This window comes from Alligator mississippiensis, chromosome 4, assembly GCF_030867095.1.
Source record: "Alligator mississippiensis isolate rAllMis1 chromosome 4, rAllMis1, whole genome shotgun sequence".
In the NCBI taxonomy this organism is placed as follows: Eukaryota; Metazoa; Chordata; order Crocodylia; family Alligatoridae; genus Alligator; species Alligator mississippiensis.
Window position 1 is genome coordinate 102952601 of NC_081827.1, and position 18562 is coordinate 102971162.

Below are 18562 nucleotides of genomic sequence, written 5' to 3' on the forward strand. Positions count from 1 at the left end.
AAATGTTTCATTCATCCCAAAACAGACATGTCTGTTTTTTTACTTTCTGTTAACCAGAATGCTTTAAAAAAATTATACCAACCTGAAATGATTTTTTTTTCAACTTTTTGGAATTCCTAGCAAACCAAAAAAATCACGTGTTCACAGTCCTACATATGATTAGTCACACTGAAGGTAATGAGTTTCATTGTGATCTTTAGGCTAAGCACATACTTATATGCTTTGGAAAATGAGAATGGCCTGAATGACAAGGCTGACTATAGTTGTTGTCAGGCCAAAGGGAGAGCTATAGTTTAGCAGATCAAATCTTACTACTCAATCTCCAGGATGCATGCCTGGTAAAAATTATTCATCTTGTTTAGTTAGTTTCTCTTGATGTACAGGTTTGTAATAATATCTGAATATCCTTAGCTGAGCTAAGTTTTCATAAGACAGCCTTGTGTGAAGAAGTACTTTCAGCATGTCTGTAGCCCTAAACTGTCATAAAGGAGGCCCACCAGTCTAATTATTCTTGCATAATCAGAGGGTGGTGGTATTATTACAGCAACCTACATCCACCTCCCACTTTCTTCTCATCTTAAACCTGCTGCTTCTCTTACCAGACATATTTCCCATGAGACACAATTATCACTTAATGCATAATGCAACTGCATATGTGTTGCATTGTGTTCCCAGACAGCAAGATATTTGATCCCATAGTTTATCTGATTAAGAACCAGATTTTTCCCCTCGTCCTAAGAATAAAGTAACGTATTGATTGCTCAGATATGAAGTTTTTCTGCAAATGTTTGTAGCTCCTACATGCAATCCTATGATATACAGCAAAATCACTTGATTCTGGAAAACAAACAAGGACTCCCTCCTCAAGCCATTTCACTTGCCCACCTGTTCTCTTCTCTCCCATATCCATATCCAGAAAAAGAATTGTTCTTAAGAGGCTAAAACAAGATCCCTGGATATATTCTGGTATGGTTCTTTTAGGAACATGCTGCCACACTTCAGGCAATTTTAAAGAGTTGTTAGTCTTTTTATACAAAATATTTTGATCATCTCTACGTCATTTCTTGTGGGCAAGTGGTCACTTCAAGTAACTACCATCACTGTTGCCCAAATGGGCATCTTAAAGTCAGCTGTCTGGGCAGAGGCCAAGATCTGAACAGACGTATAGAGTGTACTATCTCCTACATATGCCAGGATCTTCCCAAAAGTAGCACACTGATTGGACATGGAATATGTAGCTCCTTTATTCAGGGCCCATGTTTCCCTAAAACTGCTCCCCTTCTTTGCCTCCACTTCCTTCCCTTCTGCTTTTGTCTCCTCCCCACCCCCCCACCCCCAGTATTCTCCTTGCTTTTCTCTTTCCTTTCCTGCTTTTCTCTTCTGTGGTTTTCTCTTTGTTCCCCTCACAGATATACCTGTGCTGCAGCTCTTGCCTATATTACAACCTCCGAGGGACTAGCAATAGCTGCAGAGTGAAAATGAAATACCCTGGTCACTTTCATTTTTGGCTCGTGTTGATGCCACTGAGGAAGCATTATCAGTAGGAGCAGCAGCATTTGACTGATTCTCTCCAGGAATTAGTTAATTAGCCAATGTTTATAGGGTGCTTTGAAGATACAAATCACTCCATAAGTGTTTAGTGGTAATTATTATCATTATCATAATTAATTTCAAAATGCCAGAAGTGGGATGATGAAAAATGCAGCATTCCTCACACTCCTATGCCTGTTACAAACCCCTGTTGTGATTATGTTTTTTTCGAACATAGACAGCTATCCAGTAGAGAGTGGATGGAGGCAATCAACTCCTTTCCTAAAATGGGTAATAGCTGTTAAAGGCTTTTGATCTCTAGCAGCTCCGAGAGGATGCAAATCAGTGACTTACAGGTGAAAGGCTTTCTGTTATCAGATACCAGGGTTAACTAGCACCCTTAAAATGATGCCTCATCTTTAACATATAAAAGTTGAACCTTCCAAGGGACATGAGATACTGTATAGCACAATGATGTCCTAATAGTCTTATCCTCCTGCACTGTTCTACTCCAGGATGAAGAAAGGTATTGAACCCTTAACTTCTTTCAGTGTCTTCAGATATTATAAACCATAAAATACCCTAGATTCTATACTCTTTGTCTGTAACTTATACCTTTGTGGTTCTGCTTCTTTACAGTTTTGTAATATTATCAGAACTTTGCAGATCAGAACAAGAGCTTAGGCTCTAATTCTGCAAATATTTATGCACATACTTAACTTTAGCCATGAGATGCCTCCTTGAAGGCTGTATTACCTATATGACACGGTTACATGATTTTTTTGTCGCTTCTGTTATACTTCTCTGAGGATTATAGTACAAGTTGCTAGCTGTATATTTGATTTGTTATTCAATTCATGATTCTAAGACAAGAGCCTGTTGCATTGATTTCTGGAAAGGTGTGAGAAGAGTAAGCAGGTGAGAGAAGCATTGATCCTTGTGTTAATGGGGAGGACATAGGTAGAGCTTAAAAGGGACCTGCTGTGACATAAATAAAATTATCAAAATAGAAAACGATCCTTTCTTCTAAATCGAATTGATGTTCTTATATAGGATCATGGGGACAATCCACGGTACATGAAATATCTGTGATGTCACGTAAAGCATTTCTGTGAGCCTTTACTTATTAATTTAATTATTTATTGGAGTTTCTACAGCAACAACAATAACAAGAAGAAAAAGAAATAGTACTTATCCAGAGCTCCAGGTATCCCTTACACAATTGACTAAAAATAGAAGATAAAATATGTCATGAGCATCACTCTGATTTAGCAATAGCTGACTTTCAAAGATCTTACCTGAACTACAGAATTTCATTGCAATTTTCCAGCATTGATACAGCTACATGGTTGTTTCAAAATAAATATGGAATGTCAAAGTATAAGCTCACAATTTTTATAATTATTGTTTCCCATCTGAGACACAGATGGCCCTTTACAACTGTTCTTTTGACAATTAACTTCACCAGCCTGATGTATAGAAGCATCAAGCACATAGAGGCACTGGGAAATGCTTCAGAAATGACCAGTGTAGCATTTTGCTGATTATATATTCTAAAAATGATAAAGTAGACTGTACAATCAATTTCTTCATTTTAAATGGTTTTGTCTAATGAATAATGTTATTCTGGCTGGAATGATATAGTTGGGTATGCTCCTGTTTTGAGCAGGGGGGTGGACTAAATGACCTCCTGAGGTCTCTTCCAACCCTAATTTTCTATGATTCTGTTACATAGCATTGCCAACATGTGCCCTATTTCACTGCTCTCCCATGTCCATGCCATTTATATCTGCTTAAGGTATCACGTCTGGACAAAAGGGCATGCGCCAACGAACTTTGCTAAGTGGCGAACTGCCACCACCCCTTATCGAGTAGAGTGGGAAGCAGACTTTGAGCCATATGTTGTTGTGAGGCAGGACTGCCCAGAATATGACAGGAGGTTTGTTGGATTCGGCTGGAACAAAGTAGCTCACATCATGGAATTGGATGCACAGGTGAGAAACAACTCCTGAACAGTCAGCCTAAGGGGGTGCATGTTTTTCTTTTTAAATGAAAACCTTGTCCTGTAGAGTTAACTCAGCTTCTGCATCATAGAATCACTTGCCCAGTTATATTGGACTCTGCAAGTGGTTGTTTCAGCTGCAAGAGAAAGCCCTCCATACTATTCGTTGAGAATTAAAAGAAGAATTGTGCCTTGGTTCCTCAGTTAATTAAATCTAAGAAGAGTCTCTTGTCTCAGAGAGGCACACTGCCCTCCCTACTCTCCATGTCTCTTTGTGGGTAGTAATTAGCTACTGACTGATTAAGAGCAAATTATTTACTACCCCTACCCATCACATACTGACTCACCTGACTCATGGAGTTTAGTTAGACGATGCTGGTTTGTTGAGTCTGAACTGTTTAATTTGAGACATCTGAGGTTTGATAAACTTTGCTGAATCACGGGCAAGGCTGCAATGGAACCTTGCCTGGACTTCTGGTAGACTGCCCCAGCCTGCCTGGAGATCCTACATGTGCCAGGTCCACAGCTGTAAGGTAATTAATGGGACTCCAGGATTTGTGACTTGAGTAGAACTGCCAGGTAGAGTGAACCAGTGTTGGGGATCCTGAGATTCCAGAAAGCCCCCTGTTTCACAGCAGGATATCTGTTGTTATTAAATATGACGTTAAGGAAAATGCTGATTTCTCTGAGCAGCAACGGCAGGGTCTGGAGTAATTGATAATTCATGGGAATTAGCAAAACTTTGAGGCTTCCATCAAATTTTGAACAGACAGGCTTTCAAACCAACTGGAAGTCTTGCTTTTCAATCAACCCTGTTCTGCTGTAATGGCCACCATTTTGAGGGCAAAGTGCCAAGGTTTTGGAGGTGCTTTTCTGCTCACTCTTCTAACCCAGACAGAGACATGGAAGGAAAATGGCCACTTCTTTTTCTGCAGCGCTAACAGGTGAGGTGTAGGCAGGCTGTGCATTCACTCATGTATGGAGAGAGATGGTCCTTTTGCTTAAAGCTCTGCATAGTTGCTGTTTTTCCTCTGTATCCCAAAATAGTGTTCTGAATGGGAAAACCGGGGAAAGGGGGCAGAAGGGAGGCTCTCACTGGGAGTGGGAGAAAATGTCTTATATTGTCTTTAGTAATGATACTTTACATTTTAATTGTACAGTGCATTTTGCTAACACTAATCAATTAAGAATCAGTTGTGCAGAGTGTCAGTGTAGTGACTTGTCTGTTAATCTGTGTAACCAGAATTACATTTCCAATTGCAGCTCTCCTATAGTCTTTATGGCTTAGCTCTTTTCAGCAGAGGCACTTACCCAGCATTGAGTTTTACACAAAGGAAATTCAAAGAATTTTGAAAGGAGATTGTAGCACAGATATTTTGAAAGGTTGTCGGGCTGGAACTGCCTCTGGGGATGGCTTTCTGCATTCCTCCAATCTCAAAACACACCTATTTAGGAGAAATTTAATTTGTAACGGCTGAGGGACTGGGCTGTTTTCCTTCAGGGGACCTGTCAATCTAGAGAAGACTCAAAATTACTGGGCCATAGCTCTCACCAAGTGATGAGAAAATGGTGCTGGACATCTCTGATGTCCATGATCTGCCATCAGTGAACAATTACGATGTCATAGGGATCACGGAGACCTGGTGGGACTCCACCCATGACTGGACCACGGGTATAGATGGCTATACCCTGTACAGGAGGGATCGTGTAGAGAAAAGGGGCGGGGGTGTAGCTCTCTATGTTAAGGAAAGCTACGCGTCCCTGCAAGCCGATATTGGCGACCAGGGTGGACGACTGGAGACCCTCTGGGTTAAAATCCGTGGGGAACATGGCACAGGGGACACAATGGTGGGAGTCTATTACAGACCTCCCACCCAAAGTCCTGAGCTTGACCAGGAGTTTGCCCAGGAACTGGCTGAGGCAGCTTGCTCCAGGACCATGGTTGTCATGGGTGACTTCAATTACCCAGACATCTCGTGGGAGGATCGCTCAGCAAAATCTGAGCGGTCGCAGAGCTTCCTCTCGTGCGTGGATGACCTCTACCTGACTCAAGAAGTCTATGGGCCAACGAGAGGCAAAGCGCTGCTCGACCTGGTGCTGGCTACTGGGGAGGACCTAGTCGGCGACCTAGTGATCGATGGGAAGCTGGGTGACAGCAACCACGAGCTGATCACCTTCACCATCCGCCGAAAAGCTGGCAAGTCGGTCAGCAACACGCAAGTCCTTGACTTCAGGAAAGCCGACTTTGACAAGCTCAGGAGGCTTGTCAGTGAGGCCCTAAGGGACTGTGACCACAGGGAGAGGGGAGTTCAAGAAGAGTGGTTGCTCCTCAAGGGAGCGATCCTCAATGCATAAACTAAGTCTATTCCATCTCGGAGGAAAGGCAGCAAGAGGGCATAGCAGCCCCCCTGGCTCTCCAGGGACCTAGCAGACCTCCTGAGGCTAAAAAGAAAGGCCTACAAAGGATGGAGGATGGGAGTCACCTCCAAGGAGGATTATTCTGCACTGGTCCGGTCCTGTAGGGAGCAGACCAGGAAAGCCAAGGCTGCAACTGAACTCCAGCTAGCTTTGAGCATCAAGGACAATAAAAAGTCCTTTTTCAGATATGTGGGGAGCCGGAGGAAAAGCAGGGGCAACGTTGGACCCCTGCTGAACCAGATGGAGCAACTGACAACTGACGCCCAGGAAAAAGCCAACCTATTAAATAGGTACTTTGCGTCGGTCTTTCATCAGCCCCATGGGACGCCCGTGCCTGCTACAGGGCCGGGAAGTCCGGGTGAGGGTGATCCCCTGCCCTCCATTAATGCTGACTTTGTGAAGGAACATCTTGAGAAGCTGGATACCTTCAAGTCAGCCGGCCCTGACAATCTTCACCCCAGGGTACTCAAGGAGCTGGCGAGCATCATAGCCCAGCCTCTAGCGCGGATCTTTGAAAACTCTTGGCGCTCTGGTGTAGTGCCCGAAGACTGGAAGAAGGCCAACGTGGTGCCTATCTTCAAGAAAGGGAGGAAAGTGGATCCGGCTAACTATAGGCCCATCAGCCTGACTTCTATCCCGGGGAAGATCTTAGAAAAGTTTATTAAGGAGGCCATCCTTAAAGGACTGGCCGACGCCAACATCTTAAGGGATAGCCAGCACGGGTTTGTTGCGGGTAGGTCTTGCTTGACCAATCTCATTTCCTTCTACGACCAGGTGACCTATCACCTGGACAAGGGAGATGAGATTGATGTCATATATCTTGACTTCAAAAAAGCCTTCGATCTGATGTCCCATGATCGTCTCTTGGAGAAACTGGCCAATTGTCGCCTTGGGTCCCCCGTGATCCACTGGCTGGAAAATTGGCTCCGGGGTCGGACCCAGAGGGTAGTAATTAATGGAAGTCACTCATCGTGGTGTCCTGTGACCAGTGGGGTCCCCCAGGGCTCTGTCCTTGGACCCATACTGTTCAACATCTTCATTAACGATGTGGACACTGGAGTCAGAAGCGGACTGGCCAAGTTCGCCGATGACACCAAACTTTGGGGCAAAGCATCCATGCCAGAAGACAGGCGGGTGATCCAGGCTGACCTGGACAGGCTCAGCAAGTGGGCGGATGAGAATCTGATGGTGTTCAACGCCGATAAATGCAAGGTTCTCCACCTTGGGAAGAAAAACCCGCAGCATCCTTATAGGCTCGGCAGTGCTATGTTGGTTAGCACTATGGAAGAAAGAGACTTGGGGGTCATCATTGACCACAAGATGAACATGAGCCTGCAATGCGATGCTGCGGCTAGTAAAGCGACCAAAACGCTGGCTTGCATCCATAAATGCTTCTCAAGCAAATCCCGGGACGTCATTCTCCCCCTGTACTCGGCCTTAGTGAGGCCGCAGCTGGAGTACTGCGTCCAGTTTTGGGCTCCACAATTCAAAAAGGATGTGGAGAAGCTTGAGAGAGTCCAGAGAAGAGCCACGCGCATGATCAGGGGTCAGGGAAGCAGACCCTACGATGACAGGCTGAGAGCCCTGGGGCTCTTTAGCCTGGAAAAGCGCAGGCTCAGGGGTGATCTGATGGCCACCTACAAGTTTATCAGGGGTGATCACCAGTATCTAGGGGAACGTTTGTTCACCAGAGCGCCCCAAGGGATGACGAGGACGAATGGTCACAAACTACTACAAGATCGTTTCAGGCTGGACATAAGGAAGAATTTCTTTACTGTCCGAGCCCCCAAGGTGTGGAACAGTCTGCCGCCGGAGGTTGTTCAAGCGCCTTCATTGAACACCTTCAAGATGAAACTGGATGCTTATCTTGCTGGGATCCTATGACCCCAGCTGACGTCCTGCCCTTTGGGCGGGGGGCTGGACTCGATGATCTTCCGAGGTCCCTTCCAGCCCTAATGTCTATGAAATCTATGAAATCTATGAAGTTTGTAATTGCTGTTCAGTTGCTTCATTCCTCCAGTATCAGCTGGCAAAATCACATTTTGCTACCAGGAAATATTTCAGTGTTCTTCAGCAGCCCCAGCATCTGCCCAGGAGCCCCTGCTGCTACAGCCTTTCAGATTGGCAGAGAAGACAGAAATAATTGTTCTGGGAGGATTCAGATATCTTTTTTTTTCATCCAAATATGTAACTAATGATTGCCCCTGCGCCAAAGAACTTAGCATCTTTAAGGTAGAGCCCGAGGTCCCCGCACATGGGATCATCATTGCTGTAGGAAAAAACCCTATCATGCATCCATTGACCCCCCTACCTTGGCTCCTGGAACAGGTTGGCTAGAGACCTGTCTGAGCCTCCCATCTCAGCCTCTTTCAAAGGGCCAGAACACGTCACGTTTACACCAGCGTAACCTGACCTCATAGTGATAAAAACTAAGAGCAGTTGCATGACATTTAGCCCAACACAAGTGTAACTTATAACTAGAATTTGCGGTGGAGTCACCCCAGTCAGAAGCAGAGGGTAGAACTTCACCAGTGTAAATGACATCAGTTTAAGTGTCCTGTTTCTACATCTCCCCTGGGGTAGTCCACTGGCTTCACCACCTTCTGGCAGTGAATACCTGCAATAGTGCCAACTGCCTCAGCTTGCCCAGGAAAGCTGATTGTCAGTTTGCTCCCAACAGTAACTTAAATTGGTGTACAGAACTAACATAAATTGCACCAGCATTAATCTGTTGTGTGTCCAGTCTAAAAAGGACTCAGTAGTAGTACTAGTATATATTTAAAAAAGGGATGTCCAACTGGTGGCTGCAGGCTGTGTGCAGTCCCCAGCCTACCAATCTTGGTACTGCTCCCCTCACTGCTGCCACCAAAGTCTTTGGGCTCCCCCTTTTTTCAGCTTCCATGTCCTTCCTCTGCCCCTGCCCCTGAGGATGACACAGTGCATCTGCAGGGCTAAGGGGCCCACAGCCAGGAGGCTCAGAGGACCCCACGCAATGCAAGAGCGCAGGCACAGTGCAGTGGAGAGGGGGCATGCCTGCTGCTGGCAGAGGGGGTGCTGGCATGGGGCATAGGGCAACCAGTGCAAAGTCCCCAGTGACTCAGAAATTGAACAGCCCTGATTTAACATACTGATAACACATAAAGTCCCAAGTTAAGATGGGAGCTGTGTGCAAACACAAAAAATGCACATGCCCCCCTGAAAGATTTCCAGTCTACAGACACAAGCAGACAAAAAAGCTAAGGGATGTGCTTTCAAAACTTATGTTCCTAAGCCATGTAGTTTTTGAAAAAAGCTGCCCAGAGTTTCTTATGACAAAACTTGCAGAGTGGTAACTTTGGCTTTGGCTTACTTTTACACTGTATTCTCTTCTGCAGGTGCTGCTCTTTGATATTAGGTCAGATAATCATCAGGGCCCCATAGCCTCAAAGCCATATTTTATTGTTCTTTCTATTTCCTGGCCCCTTTCTTGCTGCTTGTTGTTTCCCAGCAGTTCTAACTCTCCAGCTTAAAGGATTGTGTTTGAGAAGCAGACTATTTTGATTTTTGCTGTAAAATTGTCACCTTATAACATGAATCTGTCAGTTCAGAGCTTCCCCTCGTTTCTATAAAATGTGTTGGCACGTATAATTTGCTATCAAATATTGTCATGACTGCCTAAGCAATATTGCATCTGCACTGTAGCATCAACACCCTAAATTGGGATAATGCGGGTTTGAGTAATCTGTTTCTGGGGGCTTCCGTGAACAAGTATATTCTTTTTCCTGGGAATTTCCAGTCTCCTCTCAATTGATGTGGGGTTTTTGAGAGAAACTATTTCCTAGCAAGAATACATTTGTCCAGTGGAGCTTTCTGTGAATATTCTGTGCCTCTGCAGAGGCTTCTAAAATTGCAAGGGACTTGAGCTTTCATCCTAAATCAAGGGAAAGCGGAAGCCTCTCAGAACTGGCATCTCAGCAAAAAACAAAGTACTCTGGAGAAACTCCCACTGGCAGCATCTCTTCTTCCACAAGGTTCAGAGTCCGAGTAGTAAGCTGAACCAGTCCTGAAAGTGAGGTTAATGAGGCAGAGCAATCACACTTCTAAACAGGGAGCATCTGAAAACACGAATTCTGCTTTGTAAGAATGCTGAGGTTTTCAGGCTTGTTTGGTTTCTGCAGCAGACCAGAACTGATGACTTCCTAAATGTTTCATTACAAAATAAGGGGAGCAAAAGAGGGAGAGATCCAAAATACTCAGGCTTGGTGGTTAGCATGTTCAGCTGCACTGTTGGAGACCCAGGTTCAGTCCTTATAATGCTTCCTGCTGAACAGGGAATTGAGCATGGGTCTCCTACATCCCAGGCCCTACTCACTGCACTGTAGAGTCTAATGACTTTTTAATTAGTTCCAACAGGAGAGCTCGAGTGTTATGACCCCTCCTATGGAAATGGGTAATGAGAGTTCGAGAGGACCAGGCAACATTTCAAACTCTTTATTGAACAACACAATGCGAGTCCCAAAAGGTTGACTCACTGGATGATGTGACAGCAGTCAGTCATGTGTGCTTACTATCTATTGGGCAGTCCAGCATGGATGCAGCAGCAGTGGTCTGGCTCTCTTCAGCACCAGTGCTCCCTCACTCAGTTCCCACAGCTTTTAGTCTTATAACCACAGTGATCTTAACATTAAATGTGGACCACAAACAGTATTCAACATAGGGTCCAATATTCACACAATAAATGAAACTTATTAAGTAACCAGTAAGTGTATAATGGTGATGGGCTCAGAGGTCTGTTACTGTCCCCAGCCTTTTGTCTTGGTGTGAAAAGGGTATCTGAGTGACTTACTTAACTAAAAGTTGCATAGAACTCCATGCAGAATACAATTTAAAGTAAGCATATGACCTACGCAAGGTACTTACTTGAACCTGTAGAGGTGTCTTACCCTGGGTCACAGAGGTGTGTATGGTGTGGCCTGCAAGGGGACCCTCCAGACCCTTTACAGCGATGTGAGTTTCCATTAATCATAATTTTTCAACAAAAAACATTTTGTCACAAATCCTTGACTAGCTCTAAATAAAGAAAATGGGTAGAATACCTCCAGAGGAAAGGATGGGTGGCAATTGAAGCTCACAGTTGCTATAAGTATACTGGTCAAACTGAGCTTTTCTAGCATAAACACAGGTCAAACTGGAAAAAATGTGTTTTTGTCTGTATAGCCTATTCCAGCCCTCTTGAGCAAAATAAGCTATGGTGGCAAATGTGCCACTTTGCTGGTATGCTTGCATCTATACCAGGGGCTACTTCAAGCCTAGGTACAGCAGAGATCTCACTTCTTTGCTCCCCTGCTATGATAAGAAAAGATTAGTATAGACCAGGTTTAAGATATTATGCTAATTCTGTACCTCTATTACTTTGGTTTCCTTTTGTGTAAGCATTTTAAAGGGAAAGGTAGGATTCATATCTTCCATTTACACCATTATACATCATTTAAAAGAAAAAGAGATTGGCTTGACCAGTCTCCTCTGTATTTACATTTTTCCCTCTTTACATTGCACCATTATATGTGCCACAGCAAAGACCAGTGTATACATGTGTGAACACAGAGGAAAGGTTCATTGCAGGCAAAGCACTTCTCACTGCTGATGTCTTTCTTTTCCAGGAGTATGAATTTATAGTACTACCCAATGCCTATATGATCCACATGCCGCATGCTCCCAGCTTCGACATCACCAAGTTTCGCTCCAACAAGCAATACCGCATCTGTCTCAAGACCCTGAAGGAGGAGTTCCAGCAGGATATGTCTCGTCGCTATGGTTTTGCAGCTCTCAAATATCTCACGGCAGAGAACAACAGCTAGCACGACAGAACTCGTTTATGGGAAACAGACACTGAAGGGAGGAGCCACTTAATGTTTGGGCCCAGTCTTTTAACTTGGAACTGAAAGACACTTCTTGTTTTTATATCATACCTAGCAGTTCTAACAGTAGAAATTTGAAGTGACATGACTTCAGACTGCTCTCAGTAGTTGCCTCCCTTCCCCCCCACCTCTCCACTCCTTCCCTTCCAGCCTTCAGCTTTAGTGTTCGCAAAGGGTGAATAAGAGAGGCTGGACATGCACCTATCATACCGCACAGAGTTGGGAGTGGGGAGTAGGAGGGGAAGGTTTTTGTTCTCAGAACTGCAGAGCAAAGAGAGAATATAGGATTTCATGTTGCTATTTAATAATTCCACATGCTTTTTATCTGTAAAGGAAGATCTTCAGGTCACTGTCCTGTGAAATGCAAATTTACACTACTCTAAAAGGGAACTTTTACCTATGGACTTTCACGGTGGCCCTGATCATATGGATGGCCTTGTTAATGCAGGATGAGCCAAAGGTCTGAATTAGCCTTGGAAATGGAGGGGAAGCATATACAACACTGCACTATAGAGAAGGTGTGTTACTGGCGTAGGCATTTTCATGGCATCAGCTGATCTTTTATCCTCAAATTAATTCTTTTTGATTTGCAAACCTCCACCCCCCTGCCTTTCTGCCAGCCCTACACTCCATTCCTTTTTGTTGAAAGGAAGTGGTCCCCTTCATGCTGCTTGTCCATCCCTAGCTGTAGAGGTCCAGTAAAGAAAAATGGTGCCTCTGCCAGAATGTGAAGGAACCTGTCAGTGTAAGGTCTGTTTTTGCCAGAGCAATTTGTTCACATGTGTTTAGTGAAATACACAGGCGCATTGTAGCCTGTTACCATTTTAAAGGCAAGAAGTGGGATGTTCCCTAGAATGCATTTTCTGCTGGGGATAGTGACCAGCAGGCTCTTTCAGTGCATGTCCAGTGGTGAAAGCATTGCGCCGTGCACTTTAAGTGGACTTCTTTGCTGAACAGGAAATATAAGCATGGCAGCTAGACCTCAGTAGCCTGGGTGCTGTCAAGCTGCCTGCTGCAAGCTCTCAGAACTACTTCGTTAAAGGAGTTTATAATAAAAGGAGAAAACTGTGAGGAATAAACTCCCCATTTTGAGGGGGAGAAGAGAATGTGTTGGGAATCTGAGTGTGAATGTTTGCTTGAATGTGGGCTGGTCAAGTTCACAACCTAAACATCCATAGAAGTATTTTGGAGGGTGGACAGGACATCTAACAAGCAAAACACACACAGAAAATAAGACACTGGACTTCTTACCATTTTCTTTATTGTTCAGTATTAATGTTGTGTTTACATTGGATGAAGAGATGAGGTTTAATGCACTACCCCTTCCAGGGCTATTTGTATTCAGTTGCAATGTTAACAGAGACAGCAGAATCAGCTAAGTGAGAAATGTGTCTCTCTTCCTATCCCCAGTCATGTAGGACAGTTTTTAGCAACACCTCTGCCTAGACTGCAGAATGGATCAACACTGCATTTTGCTCGGTTTATTCTGTTGTTTTCCAGTCGCTGGACCCTCAGCCCTTTCTCCCCTGCTAATCACTTTAGATCTCAGTTTTCTTTCTAACCTACAACTCTGAGGTTCTATTTTACAGCACATTCAAGACAGCTAAGCCAGATGTCTGAAGTACAAATGTGAGTTAGGCTGAGTACATTTAAGAAAAGAAATGCAAAACAAAAAGAAAAAGAAAAAAACAAAAAAGGAAAATAGCAACATTGTTGACAAGAAGAGGGGAGGGAGGCTCTATGTAATTGTGATTTTTTTTCCCCTGGTATTGTTGGCTGTGTAAGTATATATCACTGTTTAATTTTTCCAAAGTGCTTTTCTCTTTTACTTAATGGCTTTATGAGAAGATTTATATAAAAACGTTTGAGGGGCTGAGGAAAATTCAAATAAACACTAAGCCCTGACTGTGGTATATCAGAAAAAAATAGAAACTTCCCTCACTGCTGAGGGCTCAAATCTGCACTGTATAATACTCTCCCACCAAATGCTCAATATGAGTAAGGGTGACAGAATCTTTTCGTAAGAGAGACTAAGGAGTGATGTGAAGCACTGATTTTCCCTATATGAATTTGCTGGCAGGTCCTTCAGTGTAACTAAAGCAGTTTCATACAGCACTGTTTAAATTCGGGATGTTCACTTGTTCTTTGTTTCACAATGATGCCCCGGGGTGGGAAAGGAACAGCATTCTCCATCAGTGTTGGGTTCAGGCTAGATTGTCCTACAAGGCACAACCTGTAGTACAGTACATTGTTCAGCTATGCCATAGCAACGTTAGCTATGGCTCCAGCCCTGATCTGTCTTTTGGTGGTGGTGTGGGGTGGGCCAAGTAGTAATTTGTTGTTGGCTTATGCCAGCAGCTACTTACTGCAACTCATTCTGGAGGCTCATGTGTGCTAGCTGAGATATGGCTAGCTCAAAGACATCTACTAGATTAGAGAGGTACAATATTTCTTTATGGAATCTGTGCTGGTTTATTTCCATCCTGCCATATTTATCTAGTGGTTATATAATCCTCTTTTATTATCATTTCACTTAATTTCTTTGCTATCAGATTAGGTTTGCTTACTCTCTGTAATTACCAGAATCCCTCCAGCACCATACAACAGTACATTTGTGGTACTCTAGCCCTCTGCTACAGTTGGTGATTTTAATGACAGAATGCATATTTCTCTTAGCAGCCTGGTTATTTAATTCTTCTATTCCTCTGAGCTCTTTGATGAATACCATCTAGACCTGGTGACTATAATAATCTTTATAGATTCTTTCTAGCGCCTTCTCTTTTGACACATCAGTCTATGACATTATTCTAACTTTATTACTTGGAAAGAGTGGGTCTCTGGGTTAGGTGTTTGTCCAACCTGTGCTGTGGTGAAGACTGATGCAAATAAACCATTAGTTTCTTGGAAATGCCCTTACTGTCTTTAACTGCTCCTTTTAATCTGTGATGGTAACCTTGTCCCACCAGTTATCTCAGGCTTTCTCCTTCTGGTATACTGAGAACATTTTTTTTTTTGCTTTATATTGTTTACTATTTTCTCTTTAAATTGCCTCTTAGCCCACCTGGTTTTCATCTTATCATTTATACTCTTTTGCATTGGCTTTGACAGGCTTGGATTTCCATTTTCTGAAGGTTATCAATTAGGCTCAAATAACCTTTTGAAACTTACAATTGAATCATGCTGGTAATTTCATTTCTTTCTCTTTTATTTGTTTTAGTAGGCATACATGATCTCTGTGACTGTGGTATTCAAATGCATCTTCCATGCTGAGTTTAACTATTTTAATTTTGACTTAGGGCATTTTTACCTGTTTCTTTTTTTCTTTTTAAATCCTTCCCTTCAAAGTCAGCTGTCACCATGCTAGTTTTTTATGACATTCCTCTACCAAATGATGTTGGACTGAATTATATTGTGGTCATTATTACTGAATAGATTAACTGCATTTTCTTTTTGAATCAACTTCTGTATGTTACTTAGTATAAAGCTTAGAACAGCCTGTCCTCTTGTGTACTCTAAACTTGTGTTGTTGAGATGCAGTTGATTGAGATGCTGAGAAGTTACTTTTCTAAATTTTGCCATTTGGTAACATTTGCCCAGCCTCTGTATGGGTTACAGCTATTTCCTATTATTATTAATGTATTATGAGAGCAAGTTGACTCTTTTTCTTCTCCCAAACATTATGGCTGGAATATCATTTTCCTGATCAAGAGGACAGAAATATAACCTCATTTGTGAATTTGTATTCTTCTAGTTTGGGATGTGTATTCTGCTCAGTTTACCTCTCCACTCAGAAATTTTAACTCAGTAGATTCACTAGAATCTTTTAAGTATGAGTGCCTCACCCCACCCCATGTCTATCATCTGTATAAATTATATCAAGGTCTGACATCATCCTATTGATTTCTGACATTCCACCATGTATCAGTAATGTCTGTTATTAGGGGTGTGTGAAACAGGCTGTATTCAATTTGGATTTTGCCCAACTCAGGGACAGCGATTCAGTTAGTTGATTCAGATCACTGTCCCCGATTCAATTTGGCTGAATCTGAAGATTCAGTGCTGATTCAGAGAATCAGCGATTCGGCCATAGACACAGCTTTAAATGTTTTTTCTACATACCTCGAGGTACCAGGCACAGTTCACAATCGCTGTGATGCTGGGGTGGATAGAGCGTCCCACAGGGCCGCGGCAGGGGGGGTGGGCCCCGTGTGTTTGGTGGCAAAAGTACTTCCGGTTCACTTCCAGGTCTGCTGCCAAGAGCGCTGGGGGCCTCCCCGCACCTCCTAGGCTCGACAGTTAGCCATGGGGGGAACTCCGGGTGCCACCCCAGACCCAGAAGGCACCAGTTGCCGAGCCAGCGGAAAGCATGGGGGGTCCCCCTGCGCTCTGCCAGGAGGAACTGGAAGTGCTTCTGGTCCATTTCCGGATCTGCTGCTGAGTACACTGGGGAGCCCCCGTGCTCCTGTGGGACACTCCATGCACCCCAGCATCTCAGCATTCATGAGCCGCCTGGTACCTTGAGGTATGTAGAAAAAACATTTAAAGCCGTGTCTATGTCCAAATCGCCAAATCTTTCTGAATCTCTCCGAATCGATTTGAAGGGTTTCAATTTGATTTGGAGACATTAAAGGGTCTCCTGATTCGATTTGGAATCGGAGATCTGGCCACCGAATCAGGCCAAATCTCTACCTAATCGAATCGGGGATCAAAGCTTTGCACAGCCCTATCTGTTATCTCAAGTTCTTCTTCCGTTGCCAAACATTCTGATTTCCCTATTTTAGCTTGTAAGTTTCCAAATTGGGAAATGTTCTAGATTGTATTTTTACCTCTGCACTTTTTAAATTAAATTTCTTAGCCTGAAACTCTGATATATTTCCTGGAATTTAGCAGTATTCTTGACCTGTCCTATCACTCATTTCACCATAATTTCCATTTTATCCCTTACTTAATAAAGAGATACCTTTATATTACTGGCATCCTTAGCAGATGGCTTTGTCCTGCCTGAGCTGTCCTTGGACCTGTCAGGTTTCCTCAAGCTCCTACTTTCAATAATTCTCTCAAACCTTGCCAGTTTTCTGTGCAAGGAATCTGGTTCCATTTACCATGCCTGTATTTGGTTTTTTTGTTTTTGTTTTTTTAATGGAGCTCACTAGTATTCTCTTGGGGCCCCTCTACACGTGCAGGTAACTGCACCATGGGGTCTAATGCGTAATCCACACAATTGCACCTCTTGCCACGCCATACATGCATGACAGGAAGTGTGATTGTGGGATCATGTATTAGATCCCATCGCACCTTATTGTTGGTACAGGGGGAGGCTGATCCCGGGCTCCCCATGCACCAGCAAGAAACAAGCTCCCATGGCTGGGAGCCCCTTAATTGAGGGACTCTGAGCCATGGGGGTATCTCATACATCCCTGGGCCTGCGGGATTGCAGCTGCCATGATCTCCCTGGGGCACTGCATCTGCCATTGGGGCTACTGAAACCCCCAGGCCTGGGAGAGCATAGCTGCCACAATCTCCCAGCCCCAGGGTTTCATGTACTCCTGGGGCATAAGCTACAAGAAACTGTGATGGTCTATTAAGTCAGTCATTCCTGCTTTAAAATGATCTGAACACACTGAGTTTTCACCTTTAATATGCGGTGGAGCTACTGGTTTGGCCACAAATTCTGCCATCAATGAATCCAAGGTCCCATCTACATATTACAAATATTGCAGTTAGCTAGCTAATTGTGCAATTGCCTTGAGACCAGCTACACATGCAAAGTAGCTATCATGCCAGGGTTTCATGCACTCCCAGGGCAGGTGCACCCCCTGCTTGTTGGGACTCAGCTGTGTCCTGGCACCCAACATCTGCTGCTGCAGGATTCTGCGTCCCAGCAGCTGTGGGGTGCTGCCATGACCCAGAGTTGGCAGCTGCTGGAGCCGAGAGTCCCCTCAGTTGCAGAACTCCCATGCCCAGTTGGGCATGGTGCACCCCTGCAGACCTTGCTTCATGTGCAAATTAAAGCTCAGTAGCAACCAGATTTAAAGTTAGTACACATTTTCAAGGTCTAACCTTATAGCTGGTTGGAGCTTTATATGGCATGATAGCTACTTTGCATGTGTAGCTGGTCTCAAGGCAATTGCACAATTAGCTAGCTAACTGCAATATTTGTAATATGTAGATGGGACCTTGGATTCATTGATGGCAGAATTTGTGGCCAAACCAGTAGCTCTGTCACATATTAAAGGTGAAAACTCAATGTGTTCAGATCATTTTAAAGCAGAAATGACTGACTTAATAGACCATCACAATTTATTGTTGCTTATATTTAAATTGTGGACCCCATTTTACTTACAGTGGTATGAATGACACCACTGCATAATATTAATTGCATAGTATCTATTGCAGCATAGCAAACACTGTCATAGAGAGAGAACCATGATAATAACTTCACCTGGGATGCAGCCACTATCTCTTTAAACAAGTAAAAATAAAGCCCTAACAGGCGTGAGCCATTAGATTTATATATGCCATGTAAGAGTACATTTCATGTGATTTTTTTTTTGTTAGGTACAATAGTATATTTTATAATTTAATATAAAGTATATATTTTAATGCTCTCATTTTTACATTACTTTTTATTCAAATACAACTATAATCCCTGTCAGACAGATGTTATGCTCTCCATATCTTGACAACTCCCCCATCTTTGTGGCCACCATCTATC

General features: G+C 43.6%; 1 protein-coding gene across 2 annotated transcripts in view; it reads left to right on the top strand.

The window, feature by feature from the left end:
- The window catches only part of LARGE1 (LARGE xylosyl- and glucuronyltransferase 1), a 424798-nt gene extending 407981 nt beyond the window's left edge, over positions 1-16817 (top strand). For both annotated transcript variants that reach the window (XM_059726428.1, XM_014608235.3), the window contains exons 14-15: positions 3329-3524; positions 11590-16817. In XM_059726428.1, the coding sequence (XP_059582411.1) occupies positions 3329-3524; positions 11590-11787 (394 nt within the window). In that variant the 3' untranslated portion in view covers positions 11788-16817. The remainder of the gene's footprint in view (positions 1-3328; positions 3525-11589) is intronic.
- The last annotated feature ends 1745 nt before the right edge of the window (positions 16818-18562 follow it).